Here is a 19,900-nt window from a genome sequence, read left to right on the forward strand (position 1 = left end):
TAAATCCAATATAGCTTTATTCCTAGTTGGCTGCTTTATTAATTGTGACAAGACATTTACCTATCTCCCTTAGCTGTATAACTAGTTTCATTGGCCCAGTTTATGTTGCGGTAGTTAAAATCTTCCATAATTACAGCACTGGTATAATTAGCATCCTTTCCTATTTGCATTAGTAGTTAATTTTCCTCCATGTCACTTATGTTGGGGGGCTTGTAGCTTGTTCTTAGTAGGATTTTTTTTCCCCACTCTTTATTTCAACCCACTTATTTCAATACATTGTCACCTGTATCATCATAAATATCTTCCCGTATTGTAGGAAGGTCCGGTTTAATATAGATGCAAATTCCTTCACCCATTTTATTACTCCTTTCCCTCCTGAATAAAGTATAACCATCTAAGTTAACTGCCCAGTCATGTGAATCATCCCCCCAGGTTTCAGTTTTTTGTATTTTTGTTTTGGTTTATAGATCATAGGTCACTGAGCAAAATCATTGGACATTCCAATAAAAAGGGGTATTCGATTGTATTGTCATGGATTGGAAGGCCTGCCGATGGTCCCTTCCACAGCTTCCTCCTCCAATTCAAATGTCCAACCATATCATGTCCCAAATCCATCAAGACCTCCCATGACACTCCTTGCCCCGATTACTACACATCAGCGGAAATTGTGAAGTTTGACTTAGGAAGGGGGATTCCAGATATTGCCTAAAAACATAAAATTAAATGGTCAGATAATTTCTTTTTATCTACTAAATTAAACAATGTTGCAGAGTTTGTCTCTGGGAAAGCTAAGGATTTTTATTATATGTGTTTTAGATTATTTTGTTTGATTTTTGTCTCATACATATCTTGTTTCTCCTCTATGGTTTATTTTTCACGTGAATACAATGTTTCTGCAAGCTGTCAATACAAAATTCGAAATGAAAAAAGAAATGTAAAATGTTTGTTCTGTTTAAGCAACTTGTCTTCCAAAATCAACAGGAGTTTGGCAAATTATTGTAAATCTCAACGCATACTGAAATAATCTGACAAGTGTTAACATTCTGGAAAAAATATGTGATCACCACCTAGCAATGTAATGTAAATAAGGTTATGACCGGGCTTTAAAAAGAGCAAGGAACACCCATATTAGGCTAGATTATGAGTGGTTGCGCAACATATCACGAATGTGCTCTGGTATTACAAGTTGAGTGCATTGCGAACGCGACCTTATGTTCGCATTCATGGAAGCTTTGTGCTCACAAGAGCATGCTTCTCTAGGCTCCAATGGGAACCTCATTCTCATGCCGTGATACACTGCTGAGAACCTAGCACAACGAAGGGGGTAAATCACGCAGCGATGGGCAGCAAAGTGTAAATATACATGTATATGCTGATATACATATATATTTATGTGTTTATATGTGTACATACACATATTAACACATAAATATATGAGTATATAAGCATATACATATATATTTAAGGGAACACACAGTTCTCATAGACCGCTATGTAAAGACACTTAGTGACGTTTTTTTGCTAACCACCCACACATATTAACCCCTAAAAACTGCTTTATGCAGTTTGTTTGTTTTTTAACAAAAATAAAGATTCTAAAATTGTTTTATTAAAAAAGAAAACTCACCCATTATTATTGGGGCAATTGGGGAATATTTTTAAAATAAACCAGAGATCTGGCAATTTTATTTTCCTATTTAAAGTTATATAACTATATCCCAAAGTGATTCAATATGTGATAAATGTAAGAAAGGGATAAAATAATCCCCAAAGCAATAAGGACAGTTAGAAGGAATAGGACATTAGAATTACATCTGAGTCTGATTCCTTGTCATATGCAGGGAAAAAGCCTATGGGGCCTATCTATCAAGCTCCGAGTACGATCGGGTTGATTGACACCTCCCTGCTGGCGGCCGATTTGCCGCGAGTCAGCAGGGGGCGGCGTTGCACCAGCAGCTCTTGTGAGCTGCTGGTGCAATGCTGAATACGGAGAGCGTATTGCTCTCCGCATTCAGCGAGGTCTTGCGGACCTGATCCGCACTGTCGGATCAGGTCCGCAAGACCTTTCATAAATAGAGGCCTATAACTTAGACGTGTGTATGAGTAAGTATTGATTTTAAATTTTTCCAAACATTTGTTTTGGAGTATTATTTGTTTTGCATTCTTTACTGTTATTTCCAATGGCAACAGCAAATATACCCAACTAATTTGAACAAATTTAAACAATTAAAATAATCTTTTAATGCTAACCGAACATATAACTCACTGATTTATCATATAGTTTACCTTTAACTGTGACCACAAGACCACATAAACATACTCAAGAGGCTTTTTTGATGGTGTGTGCTCCTAGACTGCAAAACAGTGCAAAGTCTGTTAACCAAATAACAGTCTAAATGCTTTTTAAAACTTGTATTTTGTATGTAGATCTTTTGCATTGCAATATAAGCAATCATTTATAAATATTAAAGAAAATAGCCTACAGTTCCTTTAAATTGTAGCACATGTCACCTTGTTCTAGATTAACCATTTACTATAGACACCACAATTTACCCTATTAATACAATACCTCCATCAACAGCATAATTATAAAATCCTTTGGTACCACGCTCACCACACAGAAAACCTGTATTTCCTCCCTATGAAAATTCACTATAAGGAAACCCTCACCACCAGTCATAATTGTCCATTCCAAGAGACTACCCTGCCAATTTAAAATATTGGTATGTTCTGTATTCATTTGGAAATTTGGTTTACCCTCTAACATTTTCATTTGTAAATGCTCGCTATAAATTTCACGTTCTGCATATATATATATACTGACTATATATATATATCTCTTTGAGATCGTAATATATTCTCTATTTTTAAATGATCACAATTGCTCTGAAGCCGTCTGTACTTTTAAAAGGAACTCTAAATACAGTAGAATTGCATAATCAATAATTACATAATAAAAAGACAATGCAATAGCACTTACTCTGAATCTTAAATGATCAGTAGATTTTTTTTTCCTGATAATTTTCAAAATGTGGTTCAATTTGTTGGCCCCTTTCTTGTATCATGTGACAGCCATTTGCCAATCACAGACTCCTATATGTATACAATGTGAACTCTTGCACATACTCAGTAAGAGTGCACAATTTGATAATGGATGTAAACTGGAAATTGCATACTCTATCTGAATCATAAAAGTTTTATTTTGATTTTAGTGTTCCTTTTTAAGTAAAATCATTTTTTTTTTATCTTTGTGTTTCCGAGATTATTTATCCTCATTTATCTTTGCATTTACTAGATTATTTCCCAAAACCTCAGCATCACACCAACAGCCATGCCACCTGCTCCTGCAACATCAGAAGCTTATATACGGAAACAGTATTGCAAGTGGCCCTGTGAGTGCCCGGAGCATCCACCTGTGTGTCCCCCAGGAGTCAGTCTGGTCACAGACGGATGTGAGTGCTGTAAGACGTGTGCCAAGCAACTGGGAGAAAACTGCACTGAAGCAGATACATGCGACATTCATAAAGGACTGTACTGTGATTACAGCAGAGACAGTCCTAGGTACGAAGTAGGAGTGTGCGGACGTAAGTGTTGCTTATTTCTACAGCCTTAAGGAGCACTAAATAGACTTAAAGGGACATAACCTTTTCCTTGTGATGCAGACAGATCATACCATTTTTAAAAAGTTTCCAATTTACGTCTATTATCAAATGTGTTTAGTTCCCATGATATTCTGTGTTAAAGAGATACCTAGGTAGGCATCTGGAGAACTACATGTCAAGTGCTGCCACCTAGTGCTCCTGCAAATGTATAACATTCTTGCAAAACTGCTGCCATATTGTTCTACAGATACATGCACACTCCTAAGCTTACCTTCCATCTTTTTAGCAAAGGATACAAAGAGAACAAAGACATTTTAAAAATGGAAGTGAATTGGAAAGTTGTTTAAAATTGTATGCTCTATGTAAATCAAGAAAGGAAAATTTGTTGTTTCATGTCCCTTTAATTGCACTAGTTTGCAATGAACTTAAAAATAAAAATCATAATGTGCAGACAAAATACAAAATTGTCATTTTATTTAGCATTCCAGGGACATACCCCTTGAAAAGCCTCTTATGCAAGTTTATCTTATCTACTTTGTTGTAGTCGTTTAGCAGCAGATATAATTAAGCTGTATGTGTGTTTGCCTCTGAAACAGCAATAGATTTACTATAAGCATGTTTGCTACTGCAAGTGTATTGCAAAAATGCTTCTTTTCAAGACTGAAATGCTCTCATGCACACTCTAGTTTTCACTGTTATGTCCCTTTGGATACAAGACAGAACTTCACAATGTATATTCCCTACCTTTTCTGTAAGTTAACTCTGGAAATGATGGTTTCTTCACTGGAGATGCCGTGGAGTTCAAATGTGTGACTCATACAGATCAGTGCAGGAGCTCAGTTCTGTCTATAACTGGCCACAGAAGATAAAAATACTCAATAAGCTATTCAGAGGATTTGTCACTGGACTGCAAAATAATGCAAATGTTGCAAACAAAATGAACATTTTATAAAGATATTTTACAGTGCAGTGCTTGTCTACTGACATTTTATATTTATACATAGTTTTTCCAAAATGGTTTTGTCCTATATTCAGGAAAAAAAGATTTGTGCAACACACTTACTTTACATAATCATTCTATATTTATAGTAATATTTTAATTGCTCATCAATCATCTTCACCATTCCCCAATTTTTCATAACCAACACTGTTATATTATTACACTTTTTACCTCTGTGATTACCTTGTATCTAAGCTTCTGCAGACTGCCCCCTTATTTCAGATTTTTTTTGACAGACTTGCATTTTAGCCAACCAGTGCCCTCTCATAAGTAACTCCACGGGCATGAGCACAATGTTATATATATGACACACATAAACTAACACCCTCTAGCTGTGAAAAACTGTCAAATGCATTCAGATAGGAGGTGGCCTTCAAGGGCTTAGAAATTAGCATATGAGCCTACATCGGTTTAGCTTTTAACTAAGAATACCAAGAGTACAGTACAAAGCAAATTTGATGATAAAAGTAAATTGGAAAGTTGTTTAAAATGGCATGCCCTATCTGAATCATAACAGTTTAATTTTGACTAGACTGTTCCTTTAATCCTCTTTCTAGTAGAAATCAAAGCAATTAGTGTTAAACTGATGTATTATAATGCACTGTTTGTTTTCCAGAAATGACTGGAGTTGGTTGTCTTCTTAATGGAGTGAGATATGTAAATGGGCAGAGCTTCCAACCTAACTGCAAGTACAACTGCACCTGCCTAAATGGCGACATAGGATGTGTTCCGCTCTGCACAAATTCGCGCCCACCATTAGTTTGGTGCCAGCATCCCAAGCGCATCAAAATGGCAGGAGAATGCTGTGAACGATGGGTATGTGATGATCTGAAGAGGTTCAGAAAAACATCTCCTCGACATATAGCCTCTTCAGGTTTGTTATGAAGCATCATTGTAGATTTGCTATTGTTCCTTTGTAATCAGTGACCAACCAACAACACACAGAAACATTTTAACAGCAGATAAGAGCTCTTAGACATTTCTGAGTTATGATATTTATTTTTAATCTCAAATTAATAATAATGTATTTTTTTTTTTTTTTTAAGGGGACATAATTCTCATATGCTAAATAACTTACAAGGGGTATTTTATCTTAAAATTCCTTCAGCTCACCTGAGTAAGTGCTCTGGATTCAAGAGCTACTTTTTCACTGTCATCTGTATGGTGAAAAAAATCAGCCAATCAGCTTCATCAGTGCTGAGTTCACATCTTGCTTTACTGTGATCTCATGGGATTTCACTGAAATCTCACAGGATTTCATAGTAAAATTCCTTAAATTGAGGAGGGAGACAACGTGATTGGGACTGCACATGCCAGATGCACGCTGCCATGCAACTCCTGATTGGCTACTTAAATTTGTTATTTTCTAGTCAGCTTTTTTACAGATATGCTCCATCACTTTCATGATTCTGCTTGCTACCATGAAGCATGCAATTCTAAACAACTTTCCATTTGACTTCTATTATCTAACTTGCTTCATTTTCATAGTATCATTTGTTGAAAATCATACCTAGGTAGGTTTAAGAGAAGCAATACACTACTAAGACCTAGTTTCTGATTGGTGGCTGCATATCCCTCTTGTCATTTGATCACCCATTGTGTTCAGCTAGCTCCCAGTAGTACATTGCTGCTCCTTCAACAAAGAATACTAATAGAATGAAGACAATTTAATAACAGAAATATTTTGGAATGTTCTTTAAACTTGTAATGCTGTTTCTATATCATGATTTTTGTTTTCTTTTGTTTCAGGACTCTTTAAGCACCTAGTTGAATGCAGCAAGCAGGAGTGCAATCATAAATAATTTTACTCTTTTATGTCCCTTCCTCCATTTAAGCAGTTATGAAGCAGCGGTCACAAAGACCGCTGCTCCATAACCTGTCCGCCTGCTCTGAGCAGGCGGACAGACATCGCCGGAAATCAACCCGATCGAGTACGATCGGGTTGATTGACACCTCCCTGCTGGCTGAATACGGAGAGCGTATTGCTCTCCGCATTCAGCGATGTCTTGCGGACCTGATCCGCACTGTCGGATCAGGTCCGGCAGACTTTGTTAAATAGAGGCCATTGTGTTTGGTGTAAACGTGCTAGTCCTACTCTTACTAGAGAGATTAAAAAAACAAATCTGTAACCTATGTTTTCTTTATACTACAAATCAAATAGTGGATTTAGGAAATGTAACATTTTGAAAACCGAGGTTACAGAATTTGTTTTTTTACCTCTATAGGGTGCATAAGACACAGGTTTTAAATGCTCCTTTAAATTATTGTTAGAATATTTTATTTTAAACAAATACATTTTTTAATCTGTACTGAAAAGGGTTAAATAGGTAGTCAGTGTTTCATTCCTGTAAAAATTCCCATACTGTTCCAGATGAAGACATGGCCAGTGATTGGGGCATACTCATGTATGTCTGCTGCTCATTTGCACACCAGTTATACCTAAATTTACTGTGGTACAGGAGCACAGCTTTAAAGGGACAGTGTATTGTAATTTTTTATTAGGGTGCCAAAATAATATATAATGGAGCACAAAAATCAAATATAACAGAATGCAAAAATAAAATCTATTGGGGCACAAAAATAATGTATAAAAATAAGTGCTAAAATAGAAGCACAAAAACAATGAAAACTTATCTATTTTCTTCCGTGACAGTTTGTTGAAGAGGGGGGTTAACAAAGCTACTAGTGGGGCTGTATAAATATTTCTATTGGTTTCTATATGACACGTGGAGAATTGTTGCTTATTTCCAATAATAAATAAGGCGCAGATACTGATCCAAATGGAGACATTTATCATTACAGAGCTGAGGGGAACCCATAGCATAATTACACTGAGAATTATCCTTGCGCTTGATAAATCTAGTGAATTTATTAATAAATAAGATAAGGACTTTGTGTTAATAACAAAACAGATAAGATAATGTAGTCTGCTTTCCCAGCAAGCTTAGCTCATTGTTGGCTGGATTACGAGTGGCACCAGGGGCAGAACTACTAGGGGTGCAGCAGGTGCAGTGGCACCGGGGCCAGAGAGGGAGGGGGGGGCCATGAAGCAGCACAGTAGCTGGGGTAAAATGGCAGTGAGGGGGCAGACTTGCATACAGCAGCCGTGAGACTGAGCATCCAGTTACTTGCAAGTTGCTCTCATGGCTGCTGTATGCAGCAGATAGGTGCTGCTATTTAAAATGTAGCCCAGGGCAGGAGAAGTCTGTGTGTGGCTGAGCAAGCAGACAGCCGATACAAATAAAAGCAACAAGTCTGCAAAATGACCATGACAACAGCTTGTCATGGATTGGGAGTGCTAGTGTTGAAGCTCTGAGTGACATATGCACCAGTCAATTACCATTGCAGAAACTCGGGCGCAATTTCACTCACTGACAGAGCAGTTGTGGGACTTTGGCCGCATTCGGCAAGCGCTCAGGAGCCAGTGGAGGCACTTCTACTCCAGTGATGACGTGGCGCTAGGAGACGTCACAAACAAGGGAGCTTAGAGGGTTGAGAATGTGTGTAGCTTGTTTACAACATTATATATATATATATATATATATTGCAGTCTGTGTCCGGTGCACTCACTATTCCCTACTCATAATTGCCTGGGTGCTGTGTGTCAAATGTATAAGCATATCACTCTATCACTACCAATGATAGACGCTGCACTCACCGGACTTTTCAAAAACAATTTCTTTATTTCATTAGGTACAGATCAACACAACCTAGACGTTTCGGTAATGGACTAGTACCTTTCTCAATGGGTCTTTGCAGTGTAACTTTGGTAGTGATAGAGTGATATGCTTATATATATATATAAATATATATATATATATATATATAGTAAACATAGCAGCCTCCACGAGCAACACGTGTGTATATAAATATACTGTATGTATATATACACATGTGTTGCTCGTGGAGGTTGCCATGTTGTCGAGCGTCTGAGCTTGCTCTGAAAAGTCCCAGCTTTACCAGCACGCTGGAAGCACTAGGACTTACGTCATCAGAGCACTCAGAGAACGCCCAGCGTCTCACTGGCAAGTATTCAGAAAACGCTCCAAGCGAGTACCAGTTCGCTTGGAGCTAGCTACATACAGAAGCCTGGTACCTCAGCTGCAATAGGCACATAGTTAAAAAGGTAATTGTTGTTAACTCACTATATATATAATCAGAAATGTTTCTAATTTTTTTTCTAATAATAATAATCAGTTTTACATCAAAATCCATATGTATCTCTCACTTTCTATGTGTATGAGTATGTATGTGAATGTGTGTGTAGTGTATGTGTGTGTTTGTGTGTGTAGTGTGTATAATGTGTTTGTGTATGTATGTGTGTTTGTGTATGTATGTGTTTGTGTGTGTAGTGTATGTGTGTAGTGTATGTATGTGTTTGTGTGTATAATGTGTGTAGTGTATGTATGTGTGTTTGTGTATGTGTGTAGTGTATGTATGTGTTTGTGTGTGTATGTGTGTAGTGTATGTATATGTGTGTGAGTGTGTATTTTTTGGCAAAGGTGACAACCCTGTATGCAGGATGTCCTGGGAGTGGGGGGCCCAAAATATTTTTTTGCACCAGGGCCCTCCATTCATTAGGTCCGCCACTTAGTGGCACGCTAAATGCTGCACGCATAGTCCGAGCTGTAAATACGTTCACTAAAGCACAATTGTGGTTTACGCTCGTCGGGTTAGTGAGACCTGATCGCTTGCGTAAAGAGTAGGGGAAGAAAAAAAAGTTGAGTTATTATACATACTATAATATATATATATATATATATATATATATATATATATACAAAACATGGAAGGGAACTGCACTCCAAGACCGGATCAGGTACACATCCTGTGACTCAGTAACATCCAGCCCTGGGTGCTAAATAGCACTCCAAAAAAAGCTGTGATGTCACCAGAGCCACAGGCAGCTAACCCCAGTCCGGAATGGGTGCAAGAAACAAGGGAGATTACAAATAAAAAGTAATACAACACATAGAAACTCCCAGCACTCACCAGCTAGCTCACAGATAAGATAAAATCACAACTGGAAAGGTTAGTCACCACATCTGGCCAAATGGGAAAGCTCAGGCACCACGTCAAGGTCCTTTCCATTGCCTGAGTCCCTAACACAGCCACACCATCATGCGAGCTCACAAAGCCAAACAAACTGAGAACAAAGAAGGGGTGCACAGGTGGCTGTAATCACCCATAGAAAATACAAAACATGGAAGGGAACTGCACTCCAAGACCGGATCAGGTACACATCCTGTGACTCAGTAACATCCAGCCCTGGGTGCTAAATAGCACTCCAAAAAAAGCTGTGATGTCACCAGAGCCACAGGCAGTTAACCCCAGTTCGGAATGGGTGCAAGAAACAAGGGAGATTACAAATAAAAAGTAATACAACACATAGAAACACCCAGCACTCACCAGCTAGCTCACAGCTAAGATAAAATCACAACTGGAAAGGTTAGTCACCGCATCTGGCCAAATGGGAAAGCTCAGGCACCACGTCAAGGTCCTTTCCATTGCCTGAGTCCCTAACACAGCCACACCATCATGTGAGCTCACAAAGCCAAACAAACTGAGAACAAAGAAGGGGTGCACAGGTGGCTGTAATCACCCATAGAAAATACAAAACATGGAAGGGAACTGCACTCCAAGACCGGATCAGGTACACATCCTGTGACTCAGTAACATCCAGCCCTGGGTGCTAAATAGCACTCCAAAAAAAGCTGTGATGTCACCAGAGCCACAGGCAGTTAACCCCAGTCCGGAATGGGTGCAAGAAACAAGGGAGATTACAAATAAAAAGTAATACAACACATAGAAACACCCAGCACTCACCAGCTAGCTCACAGCTAAGATAAAATCACAACTGGAAAGGTTAGTCACCGCATCTGGCCAAATGGGAAAGCTCAGGCACCACGTCAAGGTCCTTTCCATTGCCTGAGTCCCTAACACAGCCACACCATCAGGCGAGCTCACAAAGCCAAACAAACTGAGAACAAAGAAGGGGTGCACAGGTGGCTGTAATCACCCATAGAAAATACAAAACATGGAAGGGAACTGCACTCCAAGACTGGATCAGGTAAACATCCTGTAACTCAGTAACATCCAGCCCTGGGTGCTAAATAGCACTCCAAAAAAAGCTGTGATGTCACCAGAGCCACAGGCAGTTAACCCCAGTCCGGAATGGGTGCAAGAAACAAGGGAGATTACAAATAAAAAGTAATACAACACATAGAAACACCCAGCACTCACCAGCTAGCTCACAGCTAAGATAAAATCACAACTGGAAAGGTTAGTCACCGCATCTGGCCAAATGGGAAAGCTCAGGCACCACGTCAAGGTCCTTTCCATTGCCTGAGTCCCTAACACAGCCACACCACCCCTTCTTTGTTCTCAGTTTGTTTGGCTTTGTGAGCTTGCATGATGGTGTGGCTGTGTTAGGGACTCAGGCAATGGAAAGGACCTTGACGTGGTGCCTGAGCTTTCCAATTTGGCCAGATGCGGTGACTAACCTTTCCAGTTGTGATTTTATCTTAGCTGTGAGCTAGCTGGTGAGTGCTGGGTGTTTCTATGTGTTGTATTACTTTTTATTTGTAATCTCCCTTGTTTCTTGCACCCATTCCGGACTGGGGTTAACTGCCTGTGGCTGTGGTGACATCACAGCTTTTTTTGGAGTGCTATTTAGCACCCAGGGCTGGATGTTACTGAGTCACAGGATGTGTACCTGATCCGGTCTTGGAGTGCAGTTCCCTTCCATGTTTTGTATTTTCTATGGGTGATTACAGCCACCTGTGCACCCCTTCTTTGTTCTCAGTTTGTTTGGCTTTGTGAGCTCGCATGATGGTGGGGCTGTGTTAGGGACTCAGGCAATGGAAAGGACCTTGACGTGGTGCCTGAGCTTTCCCATTTGGCCAGATGCGGTGACTAACCTTTCCAGTTGTGATTTTATCTTAGCTGTGAGCTAGCTGGTGAGTGCTGGGTGTTTCTATGTGTTGTATTACTTTTTATTTGTAATCTCCCTTGTTTCTTGCACCCATTCCGGACTGGGGTTAACTGCCTGTGGCTCTGGTGACATCACAGCTTTTTTTGGAGTGCTATTTAGCACTCAGGGCTGGATGTTACTGAGTCACAGGATGTGTACCTGATCCGGTCTTGGAGTGTTGTTCCCTTCCATGTTTTGTATTTTCTATGGGTGATTACAGCCACCTGTGCACCCCTTCTTTGTTCTCAGTTTGTTTGGCTTTGTGAGCTTGCATGATGGTGTGGCTGTGTTAGGGACTCAGGCAATGGAAAGGACCTTGACGTGGTGCCTGAGCTTTCCAATTTGGCCAGATGCGGTGACTAACCTTTCCAGTTGTGATTTTATCTTAGCTGTGAGCTAGCTGGTGAGTGCTGGGTGTTTCTATGTGTTGTATTACTTTTTATTTGTAATCTCCCTTGTTTCTTGCACCCATTCCGGACTGGGGTTAACTGCCTGTGGCTCTGGTGACATCACAGCTTTTTTTGGAGTGCTATTTAGCACCCAGGGCTGGATGTTACTGAGTCACAGGATGTGTACCTGATCCGGTCTTGGAGTGCAGTTCCCTTCCATGTTTTGTATTTTCTATGGGTGATTACAGCCACCTGTGCACCCCTTCTTTGTTCTCAGTTTGTTTGGCTTTGTGAGCTCGCATGATGGTGTGGCTGTGTTAGGGACTCAGGCAATGGAAAGGACCTTGACGTGGTGCCTGAGCTTTCCCATTTGGCCAGATGCGGTGACTAACCTTTCCAGTTGTGATTTTATCTTAGCTGTGAGCTAGCTGGTGAGTGCTGGGTGTTTCTATGTGTTTTATATATATATATATATATATATATATATATATATATATATATATATATATATATATATATATTCTGTTAATTATTTAGAATATTCCACAGTATGTGGAATATGTATAATAATATTTAATCATTTGTATAAATATTTTTAAAATTTTATATTTAATATTTCAATAACGTGCATTGAAGTTAGCAATTCTTTGTGTGCGCTAACCTTACCGCATAAACCTAAATTGTAAACGCTGATGTGTGTTACTCATATTTTACATTCCTATGTTCTTCACATAGAAAATAATGTAATTTTTATTATATATATATATATATATATATATATATATTTGTGAAAATGATAATGTTAAATAGATATCTATACCTATATATCTACAGGAATATATGTATAGGTATATACAGATATATATATAGAAACATGTATTTACAATAAAAAGTACATGTTCTGTTTGTGAAGAACATTGGAAAGTGAAATATTCATAACTCCTGTCGAGTTAGTTAGCGAGCGATAGGTGTTAGGTTTGTTCTTCTGTGCTCTCTATTGACTTCTATTGGGAGAAAAAGTTAACTCGGTTGTAGGGCTGGACAATATGGGGGGGAGGGGGAAATTGCGATTTAAAAAATAAATAAAAAAATTGCAATTTAATCGCAATTTTCTTATAAATTACTATAACACCTTAATTTTTCATTAAAAAATGTATTTAGCACTACAGAATCTTTACACATACATATACAGTATATAAGTGCAGTAAAAAAGAAGAGACGTCCAAACGTGGTTTCCAGTATAAAAGGTAGAACTTTAATCAAAAATCCTTAAAAGCAACGGCATCCAAGCCAGAGTGTGCAGAGTTAGACGGTAGTGCCCCACACACACACACACATACAGTATATATATATATATATATATATATATGTATATATATATATATATATATATATATATATATATATATATATATATATATATATATATATATATATATATATATATATAACCACTAGAATGTTTATAACACGGGAGGGGAATTTAAAAAAACAATTGCATAGCAGTTAAATGTCAGTCATGGTGGCTGGCTACTTCACTGAGTGATTAGGGATTTCTGTACTGCAGAGGCACTAAGGCTGGATTGCTAAAGTCAGTGCACGTCAGCACCCCCTGTAACCCCCATAAGCCCCCCTCTGTAACCTACATAAGCCCCATCATCTCCACTGTAACTCCCATAAGCCCCCTCTGTAACCTACATAAGCCCCATCAGCTCCCACTGTAACCCCCATAAGCCCCCTCTGTAACCTACATAAGCCCCATCAGCTCCCACTGTAACCCCCATAAGCCCCCTCTGTAACCTACATAAGCCCCATCAGCTCCCACTGTAACCCCCAATAGCACCCCCTCTGTAACCTACATAAGCCCCACCATCTCCCACTGTAACCCCCATAAGCCCCCCTCTGTAACCTACATAAGCCCCATCAGCTCCCACTGTAACCCCCAATAGCACCCCCTGTGTAACCTACATAAGTCCCATCAGCTCCCACTGTAACCCCCCAATAATTACCCCATTTAACATCATAAGCACTGCCTGTAACCACCATCAGCCCCCAACCCACATCCCAGCGCACACCCTCCCTCTAATCGCATCAGCCACAGCACTCCACGGTAAGTCGGCTCAATTTCACAAGGCGGGCACGGCAAGTCGGCGGCGCGTGATGGAGCACTTTGGAACAGCTGATTTTAGGAGGTTGGGCCTCTTGCGCATGAGGAGTGATGTTACCTGAAGTGACGGGGTTCCAAATTCCAAAGAGTTTGACAATTTGACACAACACCAGCCCTCCTGTAACTCATAGGTGATGTCAAAGGGGGCGGGGATAAAAATTACATACTCTCATGGTTTTAAAACCACGGCGATTAATCGCGGTTTTAAATCGCATATGCGATTAATCGTGGAGCCCTACTCGGTTGCAATATTTGGTTTGCTCGTAATGGGTTTTGCTTGTGCACAAAGATTTACTTTCAATTCATAATACACACGCTACCCGATGTGCGCAAAAAGCCTCTGGCTAGCAAAGTTTACACTTGAGGAGGAGCGCTCAATAGCATTCCGCTCGTTATCTAGCCCTGTATTGGGTTGCAGTTTTAATTAGCAGAAGTAACTATTTCATTTCCAGAAATAAACGTAAAGTAACGATTTCCCATACATTTTTTTTTTACTCTGCTGCTGGTATAACAACTCATTGGAAACACATGAATGGGAAACCAATTGTATAGTACAATGACCCTTTACATATGAATGTATCCAACACAAAATAAAGCAAAGAACTTGCTTTAAAATAAAAATAGAATTTACATTATGATGTACATTTGTATTTAAAGTACATACAATAAAAAGTTAAATCATACAGAAAAGTAAAAAATCCAAAGCTTTATTTTTTCATTGTAAAATGAGTCTTGCAGTCTTGGTAGTGGGCTAATCAGGGATGTTTCTTGGGTGTGTATAAATGTATCTCACAGGTCTTGTTGCATTATCATGTTATGCCTGCAGGTGTCACTATTTTATTTCACAAAATAAAAACTAGAGAGTGTGTTTCAAAAACCGAAAGAGTTATTGAACTGATAGTAAAAGGTATTTATGCTTATTAATTGCTGATATATACTATGAATATATAAAAATAGGGCCTAGATTTAGAGTTTGGCGGTAGCCGTGAAAACCAGCGTTAGAGGCTCCTAACGCTGGTTTTAGGCTACCGCCGGTATTTGGAGTCAGTCAGGAAAGGGTCTAACACTCACTTTCCAGCCGTGACTTTTCCATAACGCAGATCCCCTTACGTCAATTGCGTATCCTATCTTTTCAATGGGATCTTTCTAACTCCTGTATTTAGAGTCGTGTCTGAAGTGAGCGTTAGAAATCTAACGACAAAACTCCAGCCGCAGAAAAAAGTCAGTAGTTAAGAGCTTTCTGGGCTAACGCCGGTTTATAAAGCTCTTAACTACTGTAATCTAAAGTACACTAACACCCATAAACTACCTATGTACCCCTAAACCGAGGCCCCCCCACATCGCCGCCACTCGATAAAAATTTTTTAACCCCTAATCTTCCGCTCCGTACACTGCCGCCAACTACGTTATCCCTATGTACCCCTAATCTGCTGTCCCTAACACCGCCGACCCCTATATTATATTTATTAACCCCTAATCTGCCGCCCCCGCTATCGCTGATCCCTGCATATTATTATTAACCCCTAATCTGCCGTCCGCACGCCGCCGCCAGCTACATTATAGCTATGTACCCCTAATCTTCTGCCCCTAACACCGCCGACCCCTATATTATATTTATTAACCCCTAATCTGCCCCCCTCAACGTCGCCTCCACCTGCCTTCACTTATTAACCCCTAATCTGCCGAGCGGACCGCACCGCTACTATAATAAAGTTATTAACCCCTAATCCGCCTCACTCCTGCCTCAATAACCCTATAATAAATAGCATTAACCCCTAATCTTCCCTCCCTAACATCACCGACACCTAACTTCAAGTATTAACCCCTAATCTGCCGATCGGAGCTCACCGCTACTCTAATACATTTTTTAACCCCTAAAGCTAATTTTAACCCTAACCCTAACACCCCCCTAAGTTAAATATAATTTTATTCTAACAAAATAAATTAACTCTTATTAAATAAATTATTCCTATTTAAATCTAAATACTTACCTGTAAAATAAACCCTAATATAGCTACAACATAAATTATAATTATATTATAGCTATTTTAGGATTTATATTTATTTTACAGGCAACTTTGTATTTATTTTAACCAGGTACAATAGCTATTAAATAGTTAAGAACTATTTAATAGCTAAAATAGTTAACATAATTACAAAATTACCTGTAAAATAAATCCTAACCTAAGTTACACTTAAACCTAACACTACACTATCAATAAATTAATTAAATAAACTACCTACAATTATCTACAATTAAACCTAACACTACACTATCAATAAATTAATTAAATAAACTACTTACAATTATCTACAATTAAACCTAACACTACACTATCAATAAATAAATTAAATACAATTCCTACAAATAAATACAATTAAATAAACTAACTAAAGTACAAAAAATAAAAAATAACTAAGTTACAAAAAATAAAAAAATATTTACAAACATTAGAAAAAAATTACAACAATTTTAAACTAATTACACCTACTCTAAGTCCCCTAATAAAATAACAAAGCCCCCAAAAATAAAAAAATGCCCTACCCTATTCTAAATTACAAAAGTTCAGAGCTCTTTTACCTTACCAGCCCTGAACAGGGCCCTTTGCGGGGCATGCCCCAAAGAATTCAGCTCTTTTGCCTGTAAAAAAAACCATACAATACCCCCCCCACATTACAACCCACCACCCACATACCCCTAATCTAACCCAAACCCCCCTTAAATAAACCTAACACTAAGCCCCTGAAGATCTTCCTACCTTGTCTTCACCTCGCCGGGTAGCACACCGATCCGTCCTGGCTCCAAAATCTTCATCCAAGCCCAAGCGGGGGCTAGACATCCATCATCCGGCGGCTGAAGAGGTCCAGAAGAGGCTCCAAAGTCTTCATCCTATCCGGGAAGAAGAGGCGATCCGGACCGGCAACCATCTTGATCCAAGCGGCATCTTCTATGTTCATCCGATGAGGACCGGCTCCATCTTGAAGACCTCCACCGCGGACCCATCTTCTTCTTCCGACGACTTCCCGATGAATGACGGTTCCTTGAAGGGACGTCATCCAAGATGGCGTCCCTCGAATTCCGATTGGCTGATAGGATTCTATCAGCCAATCGGAATAATAAATAATACTATTTATTATAGGGTTAGTGAGGCGGATTAGGGGTTAATAACTTTATTATAATAGCGGTGCGGTCCGCTCGGCAGATTAGGGGTTAATAAGTGTAGGCAGGTGGAGACGACATTGTGGGGGGCAGATTAGGGGTTAATAAATATAATATACGGGTAGGCGGTGTTAGGGGCAGCAGATTAGGGGTACATAGGGATAATGTAAGTAGCAGCGGTTTTCGGAGCGGCAGATTAGGGGTTAATAATAATATGCAGGGGGCAGCGATAGCGGGGGCAGCAGAATAGGGGTTAATAAGTGTAAGGTTAGGGGTGTTTAGACTCGGGGTACATGTTAGAGTGTTAGGTGCAGACGTAGGAAGTGTTTCCCCATAGCAAACAATGGGGCTGCGTTAGGAGCTGAACGCGGCTTTTTTGCAGGTGTTAGGTTTTTTTTCAGCTCAAACAGCCCCATTGTTTTCTATGGGGGAATCGTGCACGAGCACGTTTTTTAAGCTGGCCGTGTCCGTAAGCAACGCTGGTATCGAGAGTTGAAGTTGCGTTAAATATGCTCTACGCTCCTTTTTTGGAGCCTAACGCAGCCATTCTGTGAACTCTCAATACCAGCGGTATTTAAAAGGTGCGGCCAGAAAAAAGCCAGCGTTAGCTACGCACCCCTTTGGCCGCAGAACTCTAAATCTAGGCATAGGATTGTTAAAGTCCTGAATTTAACTCCTGAATTTAAACCATTTACCTTTTCCATATTATTATTTATTTTGTAATACTTGAGACATTTCAAAGGATATAACCATGGACTACAGAACAATGCAAATTTTGCTTAAATAAAATGATATTTTTTTACAATTACTTTGAATTCAGATGTTTTGCAATATTGTGTTTAATTACTGCCATGTTCTCTTTAAATAAGCAAAACAAATATTTCAAGAGATAAGATACACTAAATATTTAATTGTTCATTATAAAAAACAAAACATTTTGCTAATAAACTCTGAATATGATGGGTTTTCAGTTCTGAATACTGACAATGCACACTACAGACGTCACAGGCCTAATCTTGTTACATTAAACGTTCATGATTCAGATAGATTTTAAACAACTGTCCAATTTATTTTTGCATCACATTTGTTCTCTTGATATTCTTTTTTGAGAGGTAAACCTAGGTAGATTCATATTCTAATTTCTAAGCCCTTGAAGACCGCCCCTTTTGACAGTTTTTCACAGCTAGACAGTGCTAGTTCATGTGTGTCATATAGATAGCATTGTGCTCACTCCTGTAGTTATTTATGAAGTCAGCACTGATTGGCTAAAATGCATATCTGTACAAAGAACTGAAGTAAGGGGACTGTCTGTAAAGGCTTAGATACAAGGCAATCACAGTAGTAAAAAGTGTACTAATATAACTGTGTTAGTTATACAAAACTAGGGAATGGGTAATAAAGGGATTATCTATCTTTTAAACAATAACAATTCTGTAGTAGAATGTCCCTTTAAATTCTGTAGCCAATACAGATCTAATAACTTTGTTTACAGTGTAGAGTATCTTACAATCACCTCTATTTTCATATACATGTTTTCTTCTATTTTCATATACATGCATTTTGCAACTACAGCAATAAGTGTTTTACGTATTTTGACAAAATCTCACCACTTTTTAGTTTGAGAGAAAAAACAGCGAGAACTGAAGGGGAAAAAGACTACAGATTAGACCAGACCTTTTAGAGAAATTTCAGCCAGACCCATGCAAAGCCCTAAAGCTCACTAGCTTACCTAGGCTCACAACATTTGTGGGTATCAGGGACTCAGGAGGTAAATAAGGGTCCATCAATGCTTTGTAGGTGGAACTGGGTTGCAAGGGGTGGGATCATGGGTGGTTAGTGGGCGGGATTGTAGGGGAGTCTGGATGGTCAGTGGGTGTGTCTGGACAGTTTGTGGGTGTGGCCGGGTGCTCCATGGGTGGTGCTAATGGAAATTCTGCTGGAAGGAACATATGACTTTGTCAGAGGAACAGCGGGACAGAGTTTAAAATCAGAGACTGTCCCTCTCAAATAGTGACAATTAAGAGGTCTGCACTAACAGAGGCGAGAAACTTATTTTGCAATCAGGAAAATATGCTTTGAATTTTGTATTATAAATATGAATGTAACAGCGTTTTTGAATTCAAAATGTAGTTTTATTGTAATTTCTACTGCGCAGCTGTTTAATTTCTACTGTTCCTGTTTAATTTTAATACAGATTTTAATTTTCTTACAATTTTTAATGCAATTAAACAACACAATTATGTACGGTGTTTCAAGATTGATTTTTTCTGAGCCCTATCATAATATATTTATTTTTATAATATAATGCACCTCCTTCACATACTTAAAAGCAGGGAACAACCCTTTTCGAGATACAGTGTTCTCAAGGTAAAAAAAAGTATTTAGAGAATTCTACCAGCGACTTCAAAGTACTAGCGAGATTTCTTAGAAAGTCTTACACGGGGATAGACAAGGTGTCCGTACACGGACACTGGTGTCAGTGACTGGCCCTTGCAGTGACCACCGCCCATTTTGCTGTGGGGAGGGAGGAGTAGGACGGATGAATGCTGGTCCTGACTCCTCCTTGACACACACGGCGCCATGTTTCGCAGGGTTGTGGCCACTCCCAC

General features: G+C 39.1%; 1 protein-coding gene across 1 annotated transcript in view; it reads left to right on the forward strand.

The window, feature by feature from the left end:
• Positions 1-19,900, forward strand: part of CCN4 (cellular communication network factor 4) — a 131,538-nt gene that overhangs the window by 103,008 nt on the left and 8,630 nt on the right. Inside the window, exons 2-3 of the mRNA XM_053715373.1 lie at positions 3,296-3,584; positions 5,219-5,476. Coding sequence (XP_053571348.1) covers positions 3,296-3,584; positions 5,219-5,476 — 547 coding nt within the window. The remainder of the gene's footprint in view (positions 1-3,295; positions 3,585-5,218; positions 5,477-19,900) is intronic.

Source organism: Bombina bombina, chromosome 5, assembly GCF_027579735.1.
Source record: "Bombina bombina isolate aBomBom1 chromosome 5, aBomBom1.pri, whole genome shotgun sequence".
NCBI classification, from domain to species: Eukaryota; Metazoa; Chordata; class Amphibia; order Anura; family Bombinatoridae; genus Bombina; species Bombina bombina.